This window comes from Prionailurus bengalensis, chromosome A2, assembly GCF_016509475.1.
Source record: "Prionailurus bengalensis isolate Pbe53 chromosome A2, Fcat_Pben_1.1_paternal_pri, whole genome shotgun sequence".
NCBI classification, from domain to species: Eukaryota; Metazoa; Chordata; class Mammalia; order Carnivora; family Felidae; genus Prionailurus; species Prionailurus bengalensis.
Window position 1 is genome coordinate 112,624,040 of NC_057348.1, and position 24,625 is coordinate 112,648,664.

The 24,625-nt window shown below is 36.5% G+C and overlaps 1 protein-coding gene across 1 annotated transcript in view; it reads left to right on the forward strand.

The window, feature by feature from the left end:
* ABCB5 (ATP binding cassette subfamily B member 5) overlaps positions 1–24,625 on the forward strand; it is a 116,363-nt gene that overhangs the window by 78,132 nt on the left and 13,606 nt on the right. Inside the window, exons 20-24 of the mRNA XM_043589061.1 lie at positions 4,859–5,062; positions 7,969–8,069; positions 8,945–9,085; positions 21,182–21,338; positions 23,955–24,152. Coding sequence (XP_043444996.1) covers positions 4,859–5,062; positions 7,969–8,069; positions 8,945–9,085; positions 21,182–21,338; positions 23,955–24,152 — 801 coding nt within the window. The remainder of the gene's footprint in view (positions 1–4,858; positions 5,063–7,968; positions 8,070–8,944; positions 9,086–21,181; positions 21,339–23,954; positions 24,153–24,625) is intronic.

Here is a 24,625-nt window from a genome sequence, read left to right on the forward strand (position 1 = left end):
TGATATCTGATCAGAAAAAGTAATCCACGGTCCATTATGCCTTAAAAGGACATTCAAAGTCTACTCTTCTCTTCCTTTCTTATTTTTAGATGATGTACATACAATGGTAATTTTTAAAACTAAGATAAAATGTCACAGTACAGCAATTCATGTGGCATTCAACATGCTGTCAAATTATAATTGCATCACAGATTTGTAGCACACTGAGCAACAGTACAAAGTGAGGAGAGTGGCACATATGGCTTCTCTAGCAACTACTCAATTCCATCATTATAATTCTAAGATAGCCACTGACAATAGGTAAAGAAAGACCATGACTGTGCTCCAATAAAACTTTATGGACTCTGAAATTTGCCTTTGTAAAATTTTGATTTGGATCTTTTTTGTATGTTCCTTATCTCTTAACTTCTGGAATATATGTTATACCATGATAACTTTTAATATCATTATCTACTAAGTCTAACATTTGTGTCAGTTGTGGGTTAGTTTAATTGATTGATTTTTATGCCATCATGGGTCCTATTTTGCTGTTTTGTATATCTGGTAATTTTTTACAAGATGGCACACATTGTAAATATAACATTTTGGGGTGCTGGATATTTTTATATTTCTAGAAATATTCTTTTTTTTTCCCTCTGGAATTCAGTTACCTGGAACAGTCTAATCCTTTTGGGTCTTATTTTAAGGTTTGTTAGGACAAGAGCCAACTGAGGTAAGACCTTTCTACATACTCTACCCAATGCCCTATGAGGACATGAGGTTTTCCAGTCTGACTGGTGTGACTGGAAACTATTCCCAGCCCTCACACATGAACTACTTACCTGAATATTCAAGAAGGACCCTCTGCAGATACCCATATTTCTCTTTCTGTGTACCTCTCTCTTCTCTGGTGTTCTATACTGCAAACTCTAGCTTCCTTGAGATTCTCCATGCCCCAGATTCTCAGTTTTATCTACTTAACTTTGGGAGTCTGTTAGGCTCTGTCTTAGTTCACTTACCCTCCACTTTAGCCTGGAAGCTCTTTCAAGGGCCAAACTGGGGCAATCATAGGGTTCACCTTGTTTGTTTCCCATCTCTGCCTTTGTTTCAGATGGGAGGATAAATCTATTTCCTGTTACTCCATGTTAACCAGAAACAGAAATCCTATCACATGGAATTTTATTTCTACAATTGCATACTGAGTTTTCTGTCATTTATTTTCTTATGCTAGCCATCCCTCTTTGTACACTATCATTTTCTTACAAAAGTTGTATTTTCTACATTTAGCAAACTTCCATAGATATAGTAATAATCCATAAATAATTCTTATCTCAAGAATTATTTAATCATGACTTCCTGTTTTTAATTTCCAAGAAAAATTTGTATATTCATGCATGTTGCTAAAGAATCTATGGAAGTTTAACTAAATTTCCTTTGATTCCAGTCCTAAATTCTTTTCAGAGTTACATTATCCTCTAGGTCTTTAAAACTCTGTTCTATTTTCCTTCAGTTCTTGTAATATTTTTCAAGGCCAAATGTCTGGTTTTTTCTGTTAATTCTTCCTGGAACAGGAAAACTAAATTCAGATTCTTCTTATTCTACCACCATCCCTAAAAGGCAGCTAGGTGGGAGGAGAGGAACATGTTAAGTGTATTCATTTGCTAGGGCTGCCATAACAAAAGTTACCACAGACTGGGTGGCTTACACAACAGTAATTTATTTCCTTACAGTTCTGATTGGAAGTCCAAGATCAAGGTGTCAGCAGGATTGGTTTCATTTTGAATCCTTTGTGCTTGACTTGTAGATAGCTATCTTCTTACTGTGTCCTCCTATAGTCCTTCCCATATGTGAGTACATATCTGCATTCAAATTTCCTTTTCTTTTTTTAAATTTTGTTTAAATTTTTATTTACTTTTGAGAGAAAGAGAGAGAGGGCGAGATAGAGTGTGAGCAGGAGAGAGGCAGAGAGAGAGGGAGACACAGAATCTGAAGCATATTCCAGGCTCTGATCTGTCAACACAGAGCCCAACATGAGGCTCGAACTCATGAACTGTGAGATCATGACCTGAGCTGAAGTTGGATACTTAACCAACTGCACTACCCAGGTGCCTCAAATTTCCTTTGTTTATAAGGACATCAGTCATACTGGAGTAGGGCTCACACTAGAGACTTTATTTGAACTTAACTTACTTTACCTCTTTAAAGACCTCATTTCCAGGGCACCTGTGTAGCTCAGTCAGTTAAGCATCTGACTTCTGCTCAGGTCATGATCTCACAGTTTGTTTGATGCAGGGTTTGAGACTGCATTGGGCTCTGTGCTGACACCACAGAGCCTGAAGCCTGATTCGCATTCTCACATTCTCTCTCTCTCTCTCTCTCTCTCTCTCTGCATCTCCCCCTACTTGTGAGCACTCTCTTTCTCTCTCAAAAATAAATAAATAAACGAAAAATAAAGATCTCAAATACAAATATAGCCACATTCTGAGAAACTTGGAGTCAGGACCTCAAAATGTAAATTTGGGATGGGGGGAAACACAAACCATCCCATAACATACAACATCTCAACATCTTTTATCTCCGGCATCATCCTTCAACTGTCAAGAGACAGAGTGTAAATCAGTATTAAGTAGCAAATGACATTCATATTTCAGCCTCATAGGTCTTAGAGTTAATGTATAACATGCTAAGACACTTAAAATACTTTATGTGTTGTCTTAGTTTTCATTATTTAATGGTTTGTTTGATGTTTGCAATTGTTACTTGTTTTTACATTTTTGGAGTTTTCTTTAATAGTTTATCAAGAAAAGGGGAAATAGCAGATTACCAAATACAGTCTTGAAGCTGAAGCCAGAAAAAATTTTTTTAGGAATAAGACAGAGCCTTTAGGGAGGTAGGGCTTTTTATTGTTGTTATTTGTAATGATGATACTAATTTGGGGGTACTTTAATAAAAACTGATATAATCTTCTAGAGAAGAAATTTGACAATATCAAAAATGTAAGAATGTATACCCTTTAACATATACCGCTAGTCTAGGTTTTCAACATTAGGAAATAAAAAATGAGCATAAAAATTATGCACAAAGGTGCTCATTACGTCTCTATTTTAGTAAAGTTGGAAGCAATCTAAATATTTTTTGAAGACTATTCAGTGACCCAGGAAAAAGCTTACAGTATAATGTAAAGGGATAAAAGCAGGATACAAAGCTACATATACACAATAATCCAATCTGAATATGTTTGTGTATTTGTTTGAAAGGATGTAAATTTTAACATAATCCAAACCTTTTCCAATGGTCATATTTTCATGATCGTAACAAAATAAATCTTTTAAAATATGAACTGATATCTTTGTTTATTATACCTGTTTTTCTAGGTAAATGGGGTTCTCATTTTTTCATCCTAGCACTAAAGGAATTTAACATTTCAGTTTATTACTTATCATGTGTCCCACTGAAAGTTGATTCATAAGACATTTAGTTCTTGTAAAATAGTTATAAAGATATTTCTACTTATTTTGAGATTTTCTTTTAGAATTTATTTAAGTTACCTTTTACCATGATGTTTCCAACTCCTTTTCTATCTTGATAATGCTGCTTTAGACTTTTTCTCAATGAAATCAAATTATAAAATGCTCAAAATGGAATACAAGATACAATATCCAAAGCATACCTCTTAATATATAGTATCAATCATTCAATTCAGCACTACTGGTATAGTGACCAAGAGTGCCAGCTCCTCCATCATTGTAGGAGAAAGGGGAATGTTGGGTTTTGGAGTCCACATATGGTAAGTTACGCTTCCTTGTGTGGTGGCAGCCTGGTGTGGGAAAGCCACGCCAGACCAGAATGAGAATGGTATCCCTACAGGAGATAAATAGGGGCCATGATGTCAGATTGGTTATCTACAGAGAGCTTGATCACATAAATCTATCTATTAAAGATGGGATCCAGGTTTACCACTGTTGCAGATGGGGGTAACAAATATAAGAAGGCACAAAACTGAAAATAACTCTGTGGTGTTGGATTGGTATTGGAGATATTGATGTGAATTCATGGACTTCAAGATACATAAACAGAAAAATACAGATTTCAGTTTGTGCATACATCTGTACACACACACATACACACACACACACACACACACACACACACACACCAGTTCTGTCCACTGATACTCCATTAATAATTAGCACAACTAACACCATATATTTACTTCTAAATAACTTTGTCCACCGAAAGAAACTAGGACATCTTGAAGAAATGTTAGATTCCAGGGATAGAGTCTGGAGAACCTTTTTGTGTCAGAAAGTAAGGACATATTCAGAGAATGACAGGGACATGTCAAAGGACAACGATATCCAACATAAAGTAAACAAAGCATAATCACTCCTTAGTAGAGGACAGTTTTTAAAGTATGGGTATTACTGGGGCGCCTGGGTGGCGCAGTTGGTTAAGCGTCCGACTTCAGCCAGGTCACGATCTCGCGGTCCGTGAGTTCGAGCCCCGCATCGGGCTCTGGGCTGATGGCTCAGAGCCTGGAGCCTGTTTCCGATTCTGTGTCTCCCTCTCTCTCTGCCCCGCATCGGGCTCTGGGCTGATGGCTCAGAGCCTGGAGCCTGTTTCCGATTCTGTGTCTCCCTCTCTCTCTGCCCCTCCCCCGTTCATGCTCTGTCTCTCTCTGTCCCAAAAATAAATAAAAACGTTGAAAAAAAAATTTTAAGTATGGGTATTATTTAATCTCTAAGTACAAGCTCAAAATAAAAATGTAAGTATAAATCCTAAAAAAGAAAGCCTGTCTTGTTTTGTAAGAAACTATAACAGAAATTCTTGTAAATATAAAATTAATTGACTTTTTCCCCCCAAATCTGTCTGATTATAGGTAACAGGTTCAAGGATTGGTGTCTTAACACAAAATGCAACTAACATGGGACTGTCAGTTATCATTTCCTTCATATATGGATGGGAGATGACACTCTTGATTCTGAGTATTGCTCCAATACTTGCTCTGACAGGAATGATTGAAGCCACAGCTATGACTGGATTTGCCAATAAGGATAAGCAAGAATTTAAGCGTGCTGGGAAGGTAAAATAAAGACTTGTTACCATCATAACATTTTAAGAGGAAAACAATGAGAGTTCCCATTTTTACAGTATGTTAACTTTCTTTCTTAGGAATCTGTAAAGTACATTCATTGAAATGCATACAGACTAGTTTAGGATGGGGTGTAGACATGCTATAGTAGTAGGATTCATGATTTAGAACATAGTCCCTAGAGTCAAATTGGCTGAATTAGAATTCAGATTCTATCACTAACAAATGAATCATATGAGCAAGTTATGTCAACCTTTCTGAACTTCAATTTCTTTCTCTGTAAAGTGGTAATAATAATAATACCATTTTCAGATTTTTGTAAGTAGTACATTTAGCATTATTCTATGTAAGACATTTTAGGATAGTGTCTGGAAGACAGTAAGCACTCAGTGGTGCCAGCCATATTACCATGGGGGAATTTGCTAACATCATGATTCCCCATTCTCTGATTGTTGGGTAATTAAATTTTCTTAAATGATTTTAGTTATTTTATTTTTCAAAATGAGGAGGAAATATAACAGTTACTGAAAATAAGGCAATTTGCTACTATTGATAGTGCCTAAAATAAGGCTTTAGAAACAAGTCGGCTTTATACCGATTAAAATGAACAATAATTTAAATACTGGGAAAATGCTTTGTCATATTTAAGCTTCTCAGGATCAATCATTATTTATAAAAATAAATCATTCTATTGGAGATTTAGGGAAACATTAGTATTATAATATCATAACATGTAAGAATTAAAAGAAATATCATTTAATCCAACCACTTACCTAAAGAAGGAATCCCTTGTCTGTCTTTTACCTGTCCTTTCCTTCCAGTGGTAGGCAGTGCATTACTTTCTCAAGCTGCCTACCTTTGAATAGCCTTTGGCTCGTAGGCAGTTTGGGGTTGTTTTGGGGGGTTTTTTGGAGGAGGTTGTTTGTTTACTTATTTGTTTTTGGTGGCCTTCTACATTGCTTGGCTTTCATCTCAGTAGAGGTCCAAAGCCTGTTTCTTGTGGCAGCTTTTAGGAAGCCACATCGTTAAATGCCAAGTCTCCTCTTAGTCACCCATCCCCAGGTCTTTAAGCTATTCCTCTCATGACATAGTTTCAAAGACCTTTATCATTTGGGTGAACATCCTCTGATTATAGAAATGATTTTAATACCAGTTATGGTCTATATCACAGTGACTATCACCATTGGCACGCTATAAATAGCATGAATATTCATGAATAGGGATGCCAAGCACATGACTCATCAAAATTCGGCTTGTGTGACCCTTGGACCTTTCTACCTTTCTTGACTTAGATGAGGACACTTGGAATCTCTGGGCAGTAGAGACTGAATTATTTAGCATACATTTGCCTCAGAGACAGTGAAAAGTTGTTTGGCCCTCCCTGTGGTGAAAATTATCACAAATTCCAAAATTAATGGGGCCCTAATTGATTGTATTTTACTCATCCTAATTTTTATGTCATGAGCTTTAATTGTATATGTATCCTTAATTTTTCCTTTTCATATTATTAAAATAACTTCAGACTATACAATCAGTAACTAATCAAACAAACAGTCTGTGTCTTCCTCAGTAGCTTTTAATCTATTTACCAAATACCAAATAAAGCACATTGGTCCTTCTTCAGTTGCATATGTAGATTTGGACAAATCATCAAATGTTTTACTTTTCAGACTTAAAGATTTTTTTGTTCATTTTTTTCCTCAAGGTTTTAGCACTTTCACCTATTTTTCTTGCATACTACATAGTATTTTACAAATGGAGGTTTCTTTGAGTTTACTTTGAAATTAATGAGAATTTAGAACAACTCAAAGTCAAAATTGAGAGCAGAATCTGGATGTCCTGCCCACCTCCAGAAATCTGATTCTCTCCTGTAACCCAAGCTATTCTTTAAATAACACTGGGCGTCCATCCAGGTCTTCCTCTGTCCCTCAATCCACTCTGCCATTCTAGAAACAATGTGAAAGCAGGAAGTTTCTCTTTCAAGTCAACATGTGTTCTCATGTCCAACAAGCTATTCTAAGCCAAAAGTCTCTTCCATTTTGGATCCCATGTGATTAAAAGAAGGAATCTTCTTTTCAAAAATTATATAAATATGGAAAATCATTAATTATATATGAATTAAATATCTTTTAAGTTCACAAATATCAAAATGAGAAATGGCTGTATCTTATGCAGCATTTAATAGACATACCCATATTACTTTACTGCAGTGTTTCTGAGTTTTTTGGGGGGTTGCTATTCGCATTTCTGTGCTAGAGTCAGACAATTTCTCAAATAATTACAAGTAAGTAATTATTTGATTCTTTTTACTGTCTTCTTGAATTATCTCATAATTCCTTTGCACAATTGCAAATGACATAATGCTAATGTTTGATCTCTCTGACTATGGAACCAGTTTTAAAAAATTGTTTTTAACATTTATTATTTCTGAGAGAGAGACAGAGACACAGAGACAGAGTGTGAGCAGGGGAGGGGCAAAGAGAGAAGGAGACACAGGCTCCAGGTTCTGAGCTATCAGCACAGAGCTCGATGCATGGCCCAAACCCACGAACTGCGAGATCATGACCTGAGCCAAAGTCGGACGCTTAACCGACGAGACCACACAGGCACTCCTGGAACCAGTTTAAATAGAAATTCAGTGAAGACCTGAAGGGGACTGAATTTAGATCAGCCGACTAAATCTTTTTAAAAATTGTCCTTGAGCCTATTATCCTAAAATGTTATTTTCCTGTCTTGTTTTTGGGAAAGAAAAAAAGAAGCTAAGAAAACTTGTCAGGAAAACTTATTGACTTAATGCTTTATTTAATATGCCCCCAGTATAAGTGACTGGAATTCACAGACAGAGAAGTTAACCATTACTAATCTTATTTCTCTATCTTATTGTCCTATTTTATAAGGTAGCAACTGAAGCTGTGGGAAATATTCGGACTATAGTGTCATTAACAAGAGAAAAAGCCTTTGAGCGAACATACGAGGAGATGCTTCAGACACAGCACAGGTGATTGTAGATTCATACTGAGTCCATTCACTAACTATAGTTGTCCCTGTGAAGGCAGCCTTCCTGGATGACTGCAGTGGTTTGCCTGCCAATTCATTTGCTCTGGAATCTTTCCTAATAATGGCATATCAGAATTTCTCATATGACCTCATCAAGAGGAGAACTGAGAACAAGCACAAGTAGAAAATTTTAGGTCCTCCCACATTGCTATGAACTATGCACATTTTTATTATTTTCCTGAAACAAAATTGAGGAAATAACATATTCAAGAAAGAAAATAAGATTGCTCAGCCCTTTATACTGAATCTCTAAAATAGTTCATATTTGAAAATGAATGTATATATAACAAATGTGATCACTCCTTTTAATTTTAAACTAGTCCTCCTTATCACATTTACTTAATGATACTATTTGTATTACTTTATCAGAGAGATAGCTTTGTACTATTTTATTTTACACTCATGCTTGTGATTGATACCACCTTTTAATTTCCACTATTTATTGTGCTAGTGAAAGATTACAATAGAAAATATTTCTAAATGCTTCAAAACTAAATCTCTTCAAGTCTCATTAGCTGTTCATTCACAGACTTGTCCTCTCATTTGAAAGTATACAGAGGCAACTGTTACAATGAGCTATAGAGTGTATAGCTATAGAGAGAATCATTATGTTTTCTGTTTTCTCTATAATAATTATTATTTTAAAAAACTCACTTTCTCTCTCATTCTTAGAAAAATGTATAACATGGCTTAATGATATATAACATGGCCTTAAATGATAATATGGCTAATCTTCTGTATTCATTACTCTACATTTATTTAAATTACCTTGCTATACCTCATGTCCCATTATTTAGTAAATTTTATGCTTTTCAGAAATACTTTGAAGAAAGCACAGATCGTTGGAAGCTGTTATGCATTCAGCCATGCTTTTGTATATTTTGCCTATGCAGTGGGGTTTCGATTTGGAGTCTATTTAATTCAAGCTGGACGAATGACCCCAGAGGGCATGTTCATGTAAGTTGTTCAAATATTTAAACCCTGTAAATGGGTTATGTACTTAAATTAGCCAGAAAGATGCCTAGTTTATAGTACATTCTCATCTAAATCACATGGTGGGAAAGACATGCTGGGAAAATTTTTAAATGTATTTTGTTACTTAATATCTCTAAGTGCAGTCTACCTGGTAAAATACTGATACTGATATAGTACAGGCAGTCTAAGTTAAACACCCAAATAAATTTCTCCCTACTTCAGTTTACTGAATGTGGGAATGTAGGAGTAAAATATGCCTTCTTGTCATCCATTCCTTTGAGAATTTGTAAGCCTTCATGGAACTCCCAGGATGGAGATGGCATTATCAAATATGATGTAAAGGTTGAGTTCTTTGCTAAGCAAATTGCTCCAGAAGAAATACACATAAATATTTCCCTTTAGAAAAATCACATTTGGAATTAATCATGGCATCCCATTGAGGCTGCCTCTTCCCAAAGCACTTGTTGGAGCTTCCATTTTGGAATTCTGTTCACACAGTTATGAGTTGCTTTACTTTCTAGGAACACCTAACTTCAACCTCTGAAATCAGAAAAATTAATTTTGAATGTTAATTCTGAACTTCTTAAGACTCTGTAAAATAACAGAACATTGCTAAGTTGTATCATAAACGCCACTGCTAGGGGCACCTGGGTGCCTCAGTCAGTTGAGTGTCAACTCTGAATTCAGCGCAGGTCATGATCCCAAGGTCATGGGATCAAGTCCTGCATCGGGCTCCATGCTGAGCAGGGGGCCTGCTGAAGATTCTCTCTCTCTCTCTCTCTCTCTCTCTCTCTCTCTCTCTTTCTCTCTCTCTCTTTCTCTCTCTCTCTTCCTCTGCCCCTCTCCCCTGCTTCCATACTCTCTCTCTCTCTGTCTCTCTAAAAAGAAAAAATAAAATAAAATTTTAAAAAGCAGCCAGAGTGAAAAAGCTTCCCTGAATACAGACTATTCAGTAGTGATCCAGGAAGGATAAAACCTCAGAAGAGAGCTAAAATATAGCTGTAGTAATAACTACTCTAGATCGACCTTAGCAAAGCTTAAAAACCTACAACTGATAAAGCTGCTCCACAATAAACCTAATGGCTGCCAAAACAAATTCAGTGTTCTTTAAAGAGGGACAGCAGTATGCAGACACTTACCAATATAATATTTATAACATCCACTATGCAACACAAATTACTATAGACATTCACAGCAAAGGGAAAATGTGATCCATAAATAGAAAAAAAAAGTTATAAAAATAGATCTATTAATGACAGAGATGATGAAATTAGGGGGCAAGCACATTAAATAAGTTACTATAAAAATGTTCAAGGATATAAAGGAAAACATAAATATAGTAAGAAAAAAATGGAGAAAAAAGGAACTACAAAGAAAGGAAAAATAAATGTCACTGCTAAATATTTAGAGCTAGAGAAATCTATACAATATTTGACTCCAAATTTAATGTTATGTTTTTTTACAAGTCTCCCAAAATATACACATCAAAGCAAGGATCAGCCTCTTCAGAACACTGACTTGGGAGATGACACCTGTACAAAACATGCTGCCATTTGGCAAAATATGTTGGGAACTCCTCTTTGGGGTTCACCTCCCAAGACTCAGGCACATTCTTTTGAATTCCTCAGTGATGGCACGTATTTGTATTTTGAGAATATATATTCAATATGAGGAGATGACAAAAAATCATTTGAAGCCAAATAATTTCAGAATAAGTTGCAATATTTGGTTTCCATTCATATGATTATGTATGTATTTATCAAATATTAACTGAGTTCCCAGGAAGGTTTTTTGCTTGGCACTCAGAAGAAAATAGTCCACAATTCATCAACCCAGTATTCCTGAATCTTACCTGACTATAAGTCCACTTAGCAGTTTCCTGGAAGCAGATCTCCTGGTAAAATGGAATATCTGTATTTAAAATTTCAATAGAAAGTGTATGCTCCTTGTTCTGTGTTTTCCTACACTTTAAAACAGTGTACAGTATTGCCTGTATAAACATATAAACCACAGTATAACATTTAGTATTGGGCTTCATTCTGATTACACAGACTAATTTACTTAGATTAACAAGAAACTAAATGTAGAATCACTTACAGTAATTTATTCAGCTTGCCAGCCTGTTAAATTAGCATTTTTCCCTTGGTTCTAATGTGATACAAGCAATCACAAGCTTAAAAGTTGGTTGTATTCCAGAAGTTTGTTTGCAAGCCAAGTGTTTGAACATATTTTCTTCGTTTTGCTCTGAACTTTCTGCAGCCATCTTTAAATTCACAGGGTCTCATTTCTTCAGGGTTACTGGTCCTTAGTATTAGTAGAGACAAGCCAGTTAAGTATATCCATACTAATGTAGGATGTCTGATGGTTTTACCAATTCTCACAGAAGAAATTTAATATTTGAAAAACATTGTAACCCTAATTAATTTCCAGTGGGTTTACCTGAAGGTAGTATAACAAAGCAGTCAAGGGAGAACTACCGCATCTTTCCATCACCAAACTCACCACTACCATGTGGTCCACCATGCCAGCCATCTCCATGGAAGAAATAACTGTCCCTGCTTATGATGAGTTTCTGCAATCATCTTTTCACACTAGTTTTTCTGTCACTACTATTTTTTGTTTTTGCTTTATAATCATCTGTCTTGAGAAAAAGAAATCTCTCTCATGACCCTAAGTTCCCTTCTACCTACTTCTAGTGACTCTCTGGTCTCCTTTGCAGCAAAACAAATTCCAAAGAGTTGCCTATTTTTGTTCTCTACACCTTCTCATCTCCAATATCTTTTAAATTCATTCCAGTCAACCCTTGGTTCCCACCATGCCACTAGAAAGATTTATCAAAGTTACCACTGACCCCCATCTCACCCACCCAGACAGTCATCCAGTGGTCATTCTCCCATCTACCTAATTTGACCCCCTCAGCAGCATTTGACACTCTCCTTCCTGAAACATTTTCTTCTCTGGGCTTTTCTCCTTTTTCACTGACCCTTTCTCCTCTGCTCCTTGATTGGCTATTTTTCTGCCAGGCCTCCACATGTTGGCGGGCTTTAGAGCTCTCAGCATTCTTCATCTACACACTCTCATTACTGATTTCATCCAGTCTGGTAGTATCACTTGTATCCTGAGGACTCCCTTCTGTTCATTTCCAGCTCCCTGAACACCACATGCTTATCCAGCTATATGTTGGACATCCCACTTAGATGTCTAATAATATCTTATTATGTCTAAAACAGAACTCTAGGTTTTTTCTTCTCAAGGGTTCTCTTCCCCAAGATTTCCCTATGTTAAGTAAATAGCACCACCATTGCATTTGCTCAGCCCAAATATTGGGGTCATACTTGTTGCTTCTCTCGCTTTTACCTACCACATATGGCAGCAAGTCCTGAGAGCTCTAACTCCAAAATACTCCTCACCATCTCTGCCCATGTCACCCTCATCCTTACCTCCTAACCTTGTGACTGGCTCACTCCAACAACCTGCTCACTAATGTCCCTGTGTTTATTCTTGCTTCCCTGTAATCCATTATTGGCACAGTAGCTAGGCTTATCTTTTAAAACATAAATCTAATTCCATCGATTTATTGAAATATTGTAATGACTTCCCATTGAAATTTAAATAAGGCCAAATTCCTTACTTTAACCTGAAAGCCCTACAGATCAGGCCTCTGCCTTCTTGTCTAACCTCAATCACCATTCTTTTTTGTGAACTGTCAGCCCCATACTTGCCTTTTTTTTTTTCATGAAAATTCAAAAGTATTCTGGTTTAATTTTAAATTCAAATAACTGAACACTAACTATATCACACATCCACAACCATAAATACAGTTAGAAGATGTCCCTGCATTAATTTGCCGAAGTTTTTTTTTTAATGTCTTTTTCTCTTTTCAAATTTTTATTTAAATTCTAATTAGTTAACATACAGTGCAATATTGGCTTCAGGAGTAGAATTCAGTGATTCATCACTTACATACAACACCCAGCCTTATCATAACAAGTGCCCTCCTTTGGGGAACCTGGGTAGCTCAGTCGGTTAAGCGTCCGACTTCAGCTCAGGTCATGATCTCGCAGTCCGTGAGTTCGAGCCACACTTTGGGATCTGTGCTGACGGCTCGGAGTCTGGAGCCTATTTCAGATTCTGTGTCTCCCTCTCTCTGTGACCCTCCCCCATTCATGCTCTGTCTCTGTCTCAAAAATAAATAAACGTTAAAAAAAAAAAACCACAAGTGCCCTCCATCCATCTAGCCCATTATCCATCTAGCCCATCCCCCACCTCCCTACTGCGATCAACCCTCAGTTTGTTCTTTAAGAATTCTTAAGAATCTTTAAGATTCTCTTGTGGTTTCTTTCCCTCTCTCTTTTTTCTTTTTTCTCCCCCCCCCCATATGTTCATCTGTTTTGTTTCTCAAATTCCACGTATGAATGAAATCATATGGTATTTGTCTTTCTCTGATTGACTTATTTTGCTCAGCATAATATACTCCAGCTCCATCCACATCGTTGCAAATGGCACACACTTGCCATTTCTGCCCCTAGAACTCCCATCTCAGTGTCTGTACTTGGTTTTCCCTCTTCCTGCAATGTTCATTCCCCAGGTCTTTGCCAGGCTGCCTCTTTGTCACCACCCTGCCCTCTGCTGGTAAGTCCACTCCCTGGAGAGACTTTTGTTAAGTAGTCTCTTTACCCATCCGCCTTATCACTCTATATCCCATTACCATGTTTTATTTAGTGATAGCACTTATCACTACATGAATTGATCTTTTCTGTTGCTGTATTGAGTGCACAGACTGTAAGCTCTGTGGGGGCAGGGCTTAGCCTGTTTTGGTCATTAATATTTCCCTAGAGCCAAAAACAAGAGCTTGGCATGTCGTAGGCATGCAGTAAATATTTATTGAATAAATAAATGAATCAAAAATAAAGAGGGGGTGCCTGGGTGGCTCAGTCAGTTAAGGGTCCAACTTCAGCTCAGGTCATGATCTCGTGGTTCATGGGTTCGAGCCCTGCGTTGGGCTCCGTGCTGACAGCTCAGAGCCTGGAGCCTGCTTCAGATTCTGTGTCTCCTTTATGCTCTGCCCCTCCCCCACTCATGCTCTGTCTCTCCCTCTCTCAAAAATAAATAAACATTAAAAAAAATAAAAATAAAAAAATAAAGAGGAAAATTTGGATTGGTGCATAATTAGGCAGTCCAGGTTTTCCTGGAAATGTGTTTCCAGAGTCAATACATTACTCCTGTTTTTCACGGATTTTTCTATTTTTCTTCCCTTCTACATTGATATATCTAATACCAGCTGCTTTGGCAGAAGGACTGGGTCTAAGTCAAGGACAACCATTTATATAAAAATAGGGTGGTTGTAATTGGGAGTCCACTTCTTTACTGAGATTTGTTTAGGTTAAAAATAAGCAAAGAATTTTCTTAGCTGAAGAATGATGCAGCCTCAAAATCATGTTAAATATAGTCATGCCTGCAATTGACATCATTCCGTTTCATACAATAATCACTATAACAGCAAATCTTGACTGAGTCCTTACTCAATATTAGTGATTTGTCATATATTAACTGCTTAATCCTCTCAACTACTATGTGCAGTATGATTCCCAGTTTACAGATGGGGAACATTAAGCCTCAAGACAACAGTTAGCTAACATGCCCAAAATCACAATTCAAGATGCCACAGGCTTTACTTAGCAGACATTTTTTATTGTTATTGTCATTATGATCATTATTATTACTAATTCTGTAGGAAAAGTTCATAGAATCTCCTATAAACTTTTCTTTTTATTCTTTTTTAGTTTTCCAACATGTGAATACCCAGAGCTGGGCTGTTTCTTAACGTAAATGGAACAAGTAACTTGCTTAATGTTATTTTATGACTCTGAAATAGAGGGGAATCAAAAGGCTCCAATACAAAAACTCCTCCTACTACTAACCTATCACACTTCCTGAATCTCTTTTCATTAAATTCATTAAAAACGGTCATTTCTGAACCATGGAGACATTTTTAGCTGTCAGAACTTACATTGGATTATTAATATAAGGGCAGTGGTTAATGAACAGTATCACATTGGTATTCCTCCCTTCCTGAGGAAAGGAAGAAATAGGGAGCTATCTGAGCTAGGGTCACTGGTATCATTTTTCATTTCAGTTTCATTCAACCAGACTACAGGCAAAGTAGGGATACCCATACTTTTATAGTATGGACAAAGGAGAGTATCTGGGAAATATGGATACCGGTCTATGCAAAATGTGAATAGATGAGATTTGCCATCAACACCAAAGTCTCCAGCCTTCTTAAAGACCCATTGTGGCCCCCAACTACCATGAATATGTTACAAGTGTCCTTTAGACACACTGAATTATACCTGGCCTAGAAGACTCTATGCCTTTCAGAATCTAGGGTGACAGACAGCTTTCTATCTAATCAACTAACTGAATGGAAGAAGTTTACAAAGAAAACTTCCTCCTCCTAGAACCTCCTTAAGTGAAAAGAACTTTGTGTGTTCTGTAATCAGTGGTTTCCTAGCTCACCAGTCAAGAAGCTGGTGAAAAATGCAGATACCCGCATCTCCCCTCACAAACTTAACCCAGAGATTTGTAGATTTGATATAGGGCCAGGAAACTACATTTTAGGAAACATCCCAGATTATTCTGAGGCACAGAATTTGAGGACCACACTTTAAGAAATACGAGCATAGGGACTAAATCCCAGGCTGCTCTCCTTACCTGCTTAAAACCATGGGGTTTTCTATTGGCCACTACCAGGAACTTTTCTAGAATTGTATAAAAATTAGTGAAGTCATATTTTAGTTTATTGTTTAAAAAATAAAGATATGTTATTCAGCCAATAAGTGTGAATGTATCTTCATGATTTATAGCTACAGGAATGGGTGAGCTGTCTCTGTCAGAAATGACAGTGTGCCCTTTAAAGGAAAATGCATAATTGTTAACAGCAAAATCCTTTTGATGTGCTCATAATATTAGTTTATCAGCAAGGCTACTATAAGCGTTAGCTTTTTCCTCTTAAAAGAAGGCAACATACAATTCTTATGGTAGAAGCTGTCTTCCTCCATCTCGGTTACTGTAAACGTTTCTCTGACATAAGCATTTTAAAAAGGTGAGAGCATTTTCATTCTGCTGCCTTGTAGCACTGTGTAGGCATTTGGAAAATCTCTTGTTTAGGTTTTCACACACATATGTGTAGTAAAATTCTCCCCTTCTGCCTGTTAACCATGGCAACACTTTCAATTTACTTCACTATAAATGTGCACATTTTGAGAAATACAAAATAAGTTTATTTTCTCCTGTCTGACTTTCCATTAATTAGCACCTTTAGGTTTGTTTCTAGCTGACTTGCCCTTTGCAATATAGCTCAGAAACTTTTAGTGTCCAGCAGAGGGTTTCTGTAACTTTCCATACCTCCACTTCAGAACTTCCCTCTATCTCTGTTTCCTCCTTCTTTGCTCTACATATTAGCAGGAAGCAGATGGGCATGGTAACTTTAAGTACAGTGATAATAAAAACCACAGCTTTGAAAACTTGCTGAGAAGCAGAGCCAGGTATTTTTTGTGTTGTGGCCTAATCCTCCAAAAGTCCAAATAAAGTTTTTGACAAGTAATCCTTTGAACTTTGAATATTAAATGTGACTATTGGCCAAAAGAGCAACATAGATGGGTTTTCAATGAATATTAGTAGTTAGTTGATATCTTGAAATACTAAGGGATAGAAGGAAGCAAGCCAGGCCTCCACCACCATCTTTACTCAGGTAGACCAAGCAGCCATGGAAGAACTGTGTGTGTCATCATTATAATTGTGTAGGAGAGCAGCCTTAATTAGCCAAAACAAGGAAAACAGGAAAGTCTTCTCTCAGTGTTATTGCCGTGGCAGCTACCCAACTTGTACCAGGCTCCTCCCCAGGGATTATCCAGAAGGGAAGAAGACAAGATAAGGAGAGTAGATAGAGGGATCAACCACTGAAGGTATCTAAAGGAGACAAATCAAGGCAGGTTTGATATCTAGGACCCTCTGAAGATTCTGAAATGGGATACAAGTGGTAACGAGCCCCAATATGCAGGGAGAGACAGTTCGGGCCAGCTTTCCACTGGAATGAACACCAGGTAAGCGAAAGTACAGTGAATAAGGAGGTTCCAGTCCCAGCCCTACAGTTTTATAACTAAGTGATCCTGGACAAATTGTTTAATTTCTCTGAGCAAGAGTCTCCTCATTTGTTAAGCAGTGCTAAGAGTCCCTGCCCTATTTATCTCCTAGGTGATGAAGTGGTAACAAGTATATGAAAACATTTTCTAAAACCCAGAGTGCCAAATGAATATAAGTTGTGTATTTTTCTGTCTCCCATGTGTTGAAGAAGGGATTTAGGGTCAGAAGAAAAGGATCTTTGGAGTGTTATATGGATGTTAGGGGAAAAGAGTTATGAGTATGGGTATAATGATAATGGCCACATCTGTGAGGGAAAATACTCTGCTTTCCATTAAAAAAGAAGAAACTTACTGAGCGAGGACTTTAGAAGTTGTGCTGGTGTGCTAATGTATCTCTATAGAAGTGTGAGAGCTGATTTTCAACAGAAAGTGTCTCATTAACTTTCAATTCTATGAGAGGAATAATAATAATTTAAACATTTGTTGAGCACTTCACTAAGCATCTTGTATTATTAATGTATTTAATTCTCACAACAATGCTGTAAGATGTAGCTACCCCTATTATCTCCTGTTTGCCAATAAGGAAGCAGAAGCACAGAGAACATGCCCAAGGTCACAGCTAATAAATAAACAGTAGAGTTTGGATGCAGTCCTGCTGGTCTGACTTCAGAGCCCAGGCTCTGAACCTCCTAGTATACTTCCTATCAGAGTGAGTCACCAAAGGTATACAAACTGGGTATGGAAGCAAGATTAAGGGGAAACAGATTAGAGCTAGTAACTATGCAGGGTATTCCTATTTGGATCAGTTGTGTTAAAATTAGGATTAATCATTTCTATACTTTTTTGTGTTATTCCTAGACAAAGGATCTTTGTAAAATTCCAATTTGATTTCAGCAGCCATGATGGGCAAGGGGATTTCCCCATTGTTTGGACATGCTTAAAAGAATCATTATAGTGAGGATGTAGTGTCAATGGCCCCATGAACCCAGGAGAACCCATAAAACTAAGGAAGCAGAAGCCCAGCCCCTGAAAATCCTTCCCAGACCTCTTCCTGCTCAATATTCTTCTCACTCAACCCTAGCCAACCCAGAGAGTTGCAATAAATTGTGCAAAAAGTTGTGCAATAAATACATTTTGAGTAGAGATGAACTGCAGGTTAGTTCATTCTAGCTAATTGGGCCATAGTCAGCTAAGGCATGTTATGTGGCAGACCAGCATTGGCCTATCTTTATACAGAACCCACCTGGGGAAAAAATATATGAGATGAATGTCCCTGACTCACCCTGATTGATGGTAAGAGTTCCATCACCACAAAATTAGGTTCCTCAGTATAATCCTCATCAACATCAACCCCTATCTGGAGTTATCCTCCCCTCAACACATACACAATTAAGAAAGACAGCATCAGGGCTTTTAGCTGGTACTCTCCCTCCCTTTTCGACTGAAATTTTCCTTCCTCTACTGTGCATCCCTCAGGTCATATATCTTTCACAGATAAAAGTTCTGAATGGAATGCCCTTCTCCCCATCTCAGTAAACTTCCATTTTAAGAGGGATGTAACAAAGACATTGCCCTGTTTATATTTATCCCTAATGCTTAAACTGACTTTTTTGGTGGAAATTTTAGGACAGGTAGATATTTTGCCATGTCTGAAATATTTTCTGTATTGTTCTGAGAAGCCTGTATCTCTTTGGGACTAGAATCCAGGTCTCCTGACTCAATCCAATGATCTTTTCTTTGGGACTAGAATCCAGGTCTCCTGACTCAATCCAATGATCTTTCCATCTCACCTGCTGACTCTTGCATCAGATTAAGACTTAAGTCTGACTCAGTCAGATTTTTCCTTGCATTAAAAAAACAAAAACAAGGTGCAGCTCTTCCTTGAGCCATCCCACTCTCACAGAGTGTATTTTCACTTTAATAAATTTTCCTGCTTCTACCACGCATCCACTGTGTCTGGTCCGACCTTGAATTTTTTCTTGCAATGAGACCCAGAGCTGTCAGGAACATCCTTGGAACAGGCTGGGTAGAGGCCTCAGGGCCCAGGTCTCCCCACTCCACCCTGTAACACCTTTTTGGTGAGCCAGCCAGGAGGAGGTCAGGGTGTGTTGAGCAACCCTCTTCATTGGAGTCAACTCTCTCCCTGAAGACAATGGAAAATTTCACCTCATCCCCAAAGATACCCCTCAGGGATGTATTTTGAGACAGTGGGATCAGCTCCCATTAGAAAGTCTAAATGTGGGGGAGGGGACACCTGGGTGGTTGAGTCAGTTAAATGTCAGATTCTTGTTGATTTCAGATCATGTCGTGATTTCACAGTTCATAGGAACGGCCTCTGAGTTGGGCTCCACGCTGATGGTGCGGAGCCTGCTTAGGATTCTCTCTCTCCCTATCGCTCTCTGCCCCTCCCCCCTTCACACACACAGGCATTTTCTCTCTCTCTCTCTCTCTCAAAATTAAAAAAACAAAAAACAAAAAACAAAAACAAAAACTCTGATGGGTTACCTAAACTCAGTAATCACTTCTGATATTTAGTATTTTGAATGGCATTTTGAGCTTTAAACAATTTCTGTAAACATAAGTACTAAAAATGCCTTGACATCACAGAACAATAAGCATCCAAGTAAACTGGTTGTTTTTATATTTTATACTGTGCTTGACCTTTCAAAGGCAACAAAATTCAGGATCTGAGGTCTAGGTCACTGAAGAAAGTTCATCAACATCCACCAGAGAAATTCACAAGATCAGAACATGTTTACCTTGCTATGATCCAGCATAGCAAATAAGCAAGTGGGTTCCGTGATGTCCTTTTACTTACCAGTGAAGGGAGAGGGATAGGGGGATGGGCAAAAGAAGTGGAAGGTGATTATGAGCTACACCCTTCTAGTTATAATATAAATGAGTCACAGAGATGTAAAGTACAGCATAAGGAATAAAGTCAATAACATAATAACTTTATATGGTGACAGATAACATACTGATCATTTTATAATGTATATAAATGTTGAATCACTATGCTGTACACCTAACTAATGTAACATATAATAATATGTTAACTACCCTTCAATAATTAATAAATAAATAAATAAATAAATAAATAAATAAAGCAAGCCACTAGAACTTGTCCAGTCTTAGCTGAATTATACCTTTAGTTCTGCTATGGAGATACGTTATTTTTTATTCTAGTAGAATGTTTTCATGGCTAAAATGAACATAGAAACATATTTAACCATGGCCACATGATATGCCACATATCTGTGAATATTCTGTATGCTTCCAGACATCATTTTCATACTTGCTATTTTATAATTAAAACAGATCATAATCTGTATAGCATACCTAAAAGATCAAAGCTCTTCATCCAGGTTTGCTAAGGTATATTTTAGTCCTATTTTGTTTTGAGGACCTTAAAAAGTGCAGTCTCCATTCTTTGCTCTCTTTAAACCATGTAGTACTTCAGGCAGATAACCAATCATCTGACATCAATTATCTGTTCTAACTACATTATATGCAAAAAAAGAAAAAAAAAGGGAAAAAAACATTCATATCTACTGTGTAAATTCAGATCTCATTACTGCAGACTCATTCTTCCCATTGTCAGTTGAATTCTCTGTCAAATCTCCAAGCAAGTAAGCCTTGTATCAAAGTGGCTAGAAAGTTTCATATTTACTTGTTAGGGCCTTTGATCTTGGTCTCTGATAGGAAGAGAAATTTTTAAGATTACCTGAGCTCCAAAGGTTATTTTGATGTACAACGCTACAGATGATCACTGTCTGGTAGAAAATTATAAAAGACATATCATGGTTGGGGCTCTAGCATTAGTGGTATTGTCTGGACCAAAAGGTTATATTCCTGTGCCTGATTTTTCCTTTATTTTTTAGAGTCCTATTGTTTGAAAATGGACCTAAGATTCAAATGTTTTATCTTTTGACAGAGTTTTTACTGCAATTGCATATGGAGCTATGGCCATTGGAGAAACACTTGTTTTGGTACCTGAATATTCAAGAGCCAAATCTGGGGCTGCACATCTGTTTGCTTTGTTGGAAAAGAAACCAACTATAGACAGCTACAGTCAAGAAGGGAAAACACCAGTAAGCACAACTATGATTTTAAATGTCTACATTATTAATTATCTGTATGCATGATCTCTAGAGACTTAAATGAAGGCATTATGTGATAACTTTTCAAAAGATAGTGCTATAAAGAATTAAAAACTTGTATAAAGTAACTGTTGTAGCTACAAAGGGAAAAAGGGGGTTTTGTCTTAAGCAAATTTTTACCTCTGCTACTGAAACCTCTACATATTTTATATTGAAAAATACATACTTCTAGTTTATTTGCTTGATGCCTTGAGAATGTTCTTGAACAAAGAATTAACATATATTTAATTTTATTTAGACAACAGAAGCTTTAGTCTTGGATGAAGATTTGCAGTAGAGTTAATTCGTTTTTTTCTCTGATAATATATACAAAGTGAACAATGCCTCCTGGTTCAGACCCCATATTTTATAGTTTACATATGCAAACTGAAGAGGGAAATAAAGGAAGTATATTTATTAAATTCATATATACACAGACACACATATTTAGCCACAAACTTTAAAAGACCATGAATATTAAAAGAGAAATAATAGTGAGATTATATAATTTCAAAACAAGCTTCTTAATAGTATCTTATATATTAAATATATATCATATATTTATATAATTCAACTTTAAGATTTTTCTAGACATTTTAATTTTTTTTAACATTTATTTTTGAGAGAGAGAGGGAGCGAGCACGAGTAGGGGAGGGGCAGAGAGAGAGGGGGACACAGAATCTGAAGCAGGCTCCAGGCTTTGAGCTGTCAGCACTGAGTCCGACGTGGGGCTCGAACCCACAGTGAGATCCTGACCTGAGCTGAAGTTGGACGCTTAACTGACTGAGCCACCCACACACCCCCTAGACATTTTAAATTTAAAAGTAAGAATAGCCATCAGGTATATACTTAAAAGAAATTTTTCATTTAAAAATATTTCCCACTCGAATTTTAACAGTTGATTTTACGTATGATAGCTTAAAATAGTACATTACTACTAAAGCTACATAATTATTAAAAGGGATGCCAATGCCAGTCATTAGTTAAAGAAATAAAAAGATCTTGAAATTCTCAAAATAGAATGCTCAACGATGCATCACAGTCAAAATAAGATTTCATACTTGTCTTTGGGAAAGTAAAGGTTGTAGAAAACTTCTTTTTAATTTTAGGATTTAGATGGATAATAACATTGTTACTCATTTCTTTCAGAACCTTACAGTAGAGGATTTGAGTATCTCACTGATAAATGTCTTCCTAGAACTACATTACATGGCATGGAATATGGAAACGTTTCTAATAAAGACTGTAAAATTAATTTACTTAATCTTCATTTTATTTAATATACAGATACTTCTAAATTTCACTCACTGTGCTTTTAAAAATTAAAGCCTACTAAAACAAAACTGGCAAATGTCAGAAATTATTGAAGCTGGGAGACAGTTCATTACATTATTCTCTCTACTTTTTCAGTTGTTTGAAATTTTCCATAATAAAGTGTTTAAAATAGTAAGAATAAATTTTAAGATGTATTAAAGTCTAGAAGTGTAGAATATCTCTATGCCTTTCCCAAAGGCACAGAACATACACAAAATAATACACTCTTCATTATTCTCAATTTCTGGGTTTATTTTGTCAAACATTATTGCATAAATAATATTCATTTTGGGGCAAAACAGAAAGCACTGAATAAGCTAAAAATAAGCTATTACTACTACTGCACTTAACTTTTTGGCATATCTCCTAACAGTTCTTTGACAATAGAATATCATTTTCAAACATTTTTTGATGCCCCTGTCCTCCACCTACCTCTCCCTTCTACCTGTATGCTGCACTCAGAATATGCTGAACATGACTATTAAACCTATTTAAAATGTAATTGATTGAGGGCAAACATAAAGTTCAAAAAGAACCTAGATTCTATGAACCAAATATGTAAAGGGAGAGTTAATCATTTAGTGATAGTTCTGGAAAGTCTTTTATAAACATCCCTGGTATATAGAAGTATTGGTTTACAAATTATCAACCCCTAAAATATCAAAGCATACAGAGAAAAATAAATAAGCTTTTAGGCATCACTGTCAAATAATAACCAGTCAAAAACAAAAACCCAATTCAAAGTATAATGTATATTAACTGTAAAACATGGTCCAACTTACAAAAATAACATTTGTACATATAGTTTATGAGGATGCCAGCTATTATGAATTAAGTGATAAAGGTCTGTAAAACACAAACTAATTTATGTATATATAAATATATAAATATATTCATATATATAAATATAAATATATGTGTATATATATGTATGTATATATGTATATATTACATATACATATGTAATTATTTTGTCAAACAGCGAATCTGCAGATTAGACTATGTCTAGGTAGTGAAGCCAGAGGAAACCAGTGCTTTTTAGGAAGCTGGTGAAGTCCGGTAATGAAGACAAGAAGTACAGATATAAAGATCCATACAAAAGTGAAAGAAACAATCATGCAGTCAGTAGCTCTTCAATAGGAATACCATTTAAAATAAAATGATGTGGAAACATGCATAATTTTCAGAAAACACTATAATGTGTTAGAATCTTTTTAAGTCATCATTCTAAACCCTGCTAACTTTCTTTTCCAGGATACATGTGAAGGGAATATAGAGTTTCGAGAGGTCTCTTTTTCCTATCCATGTCGCCAGGATGTTCTCATCCTTTGTGGCTTATCCCTAAGTATTGAGAAAGGAAAGACAGTAGCATTTGTTGGAAGCAGTGGCTGTGGAAAAAGTACTTCTGTCCACCTTCTGCAGAGATTTTATGACCCTATGAAAGGACAAGTGGTAAGACTGATTTTAAATACAGCTTATCTCGTTTTTGGTGGTGCTATTCTTAAACATTCCCTTGGGCTTAATCATCCTTACTGGTTTGAATAGGGCAAACAGGGCAGTAGTTTAAAAAAAAAAAAATCTCTCCCTTAACTAATCAGACAAGCAAGCCAGTAACAAAAATGATGGATAAGACTTTGAGGCTAAATAGAAAATATAAAGACTCAAAGATTCTTCTGTCGTGATAGTGGCAGAAATTTTTATCTTAAACTGAAGATGATACAAATGGAAAGATACTCCACGCTTATGGATTGGAAGAACACATATTGTTAAAATGTCTACACTACCCAGAACAATCTACAAATTTTTTTTCATTTTTTTTAATGTTTATTTTATTTTTTGGGAGACAGTAAGACAGAGTGCAAGCAGGGGAGAGGCAGAGAGAGAAGGAGATTCAAAATGTGAAGCAGGCTCCAGGCTCCAAGCTG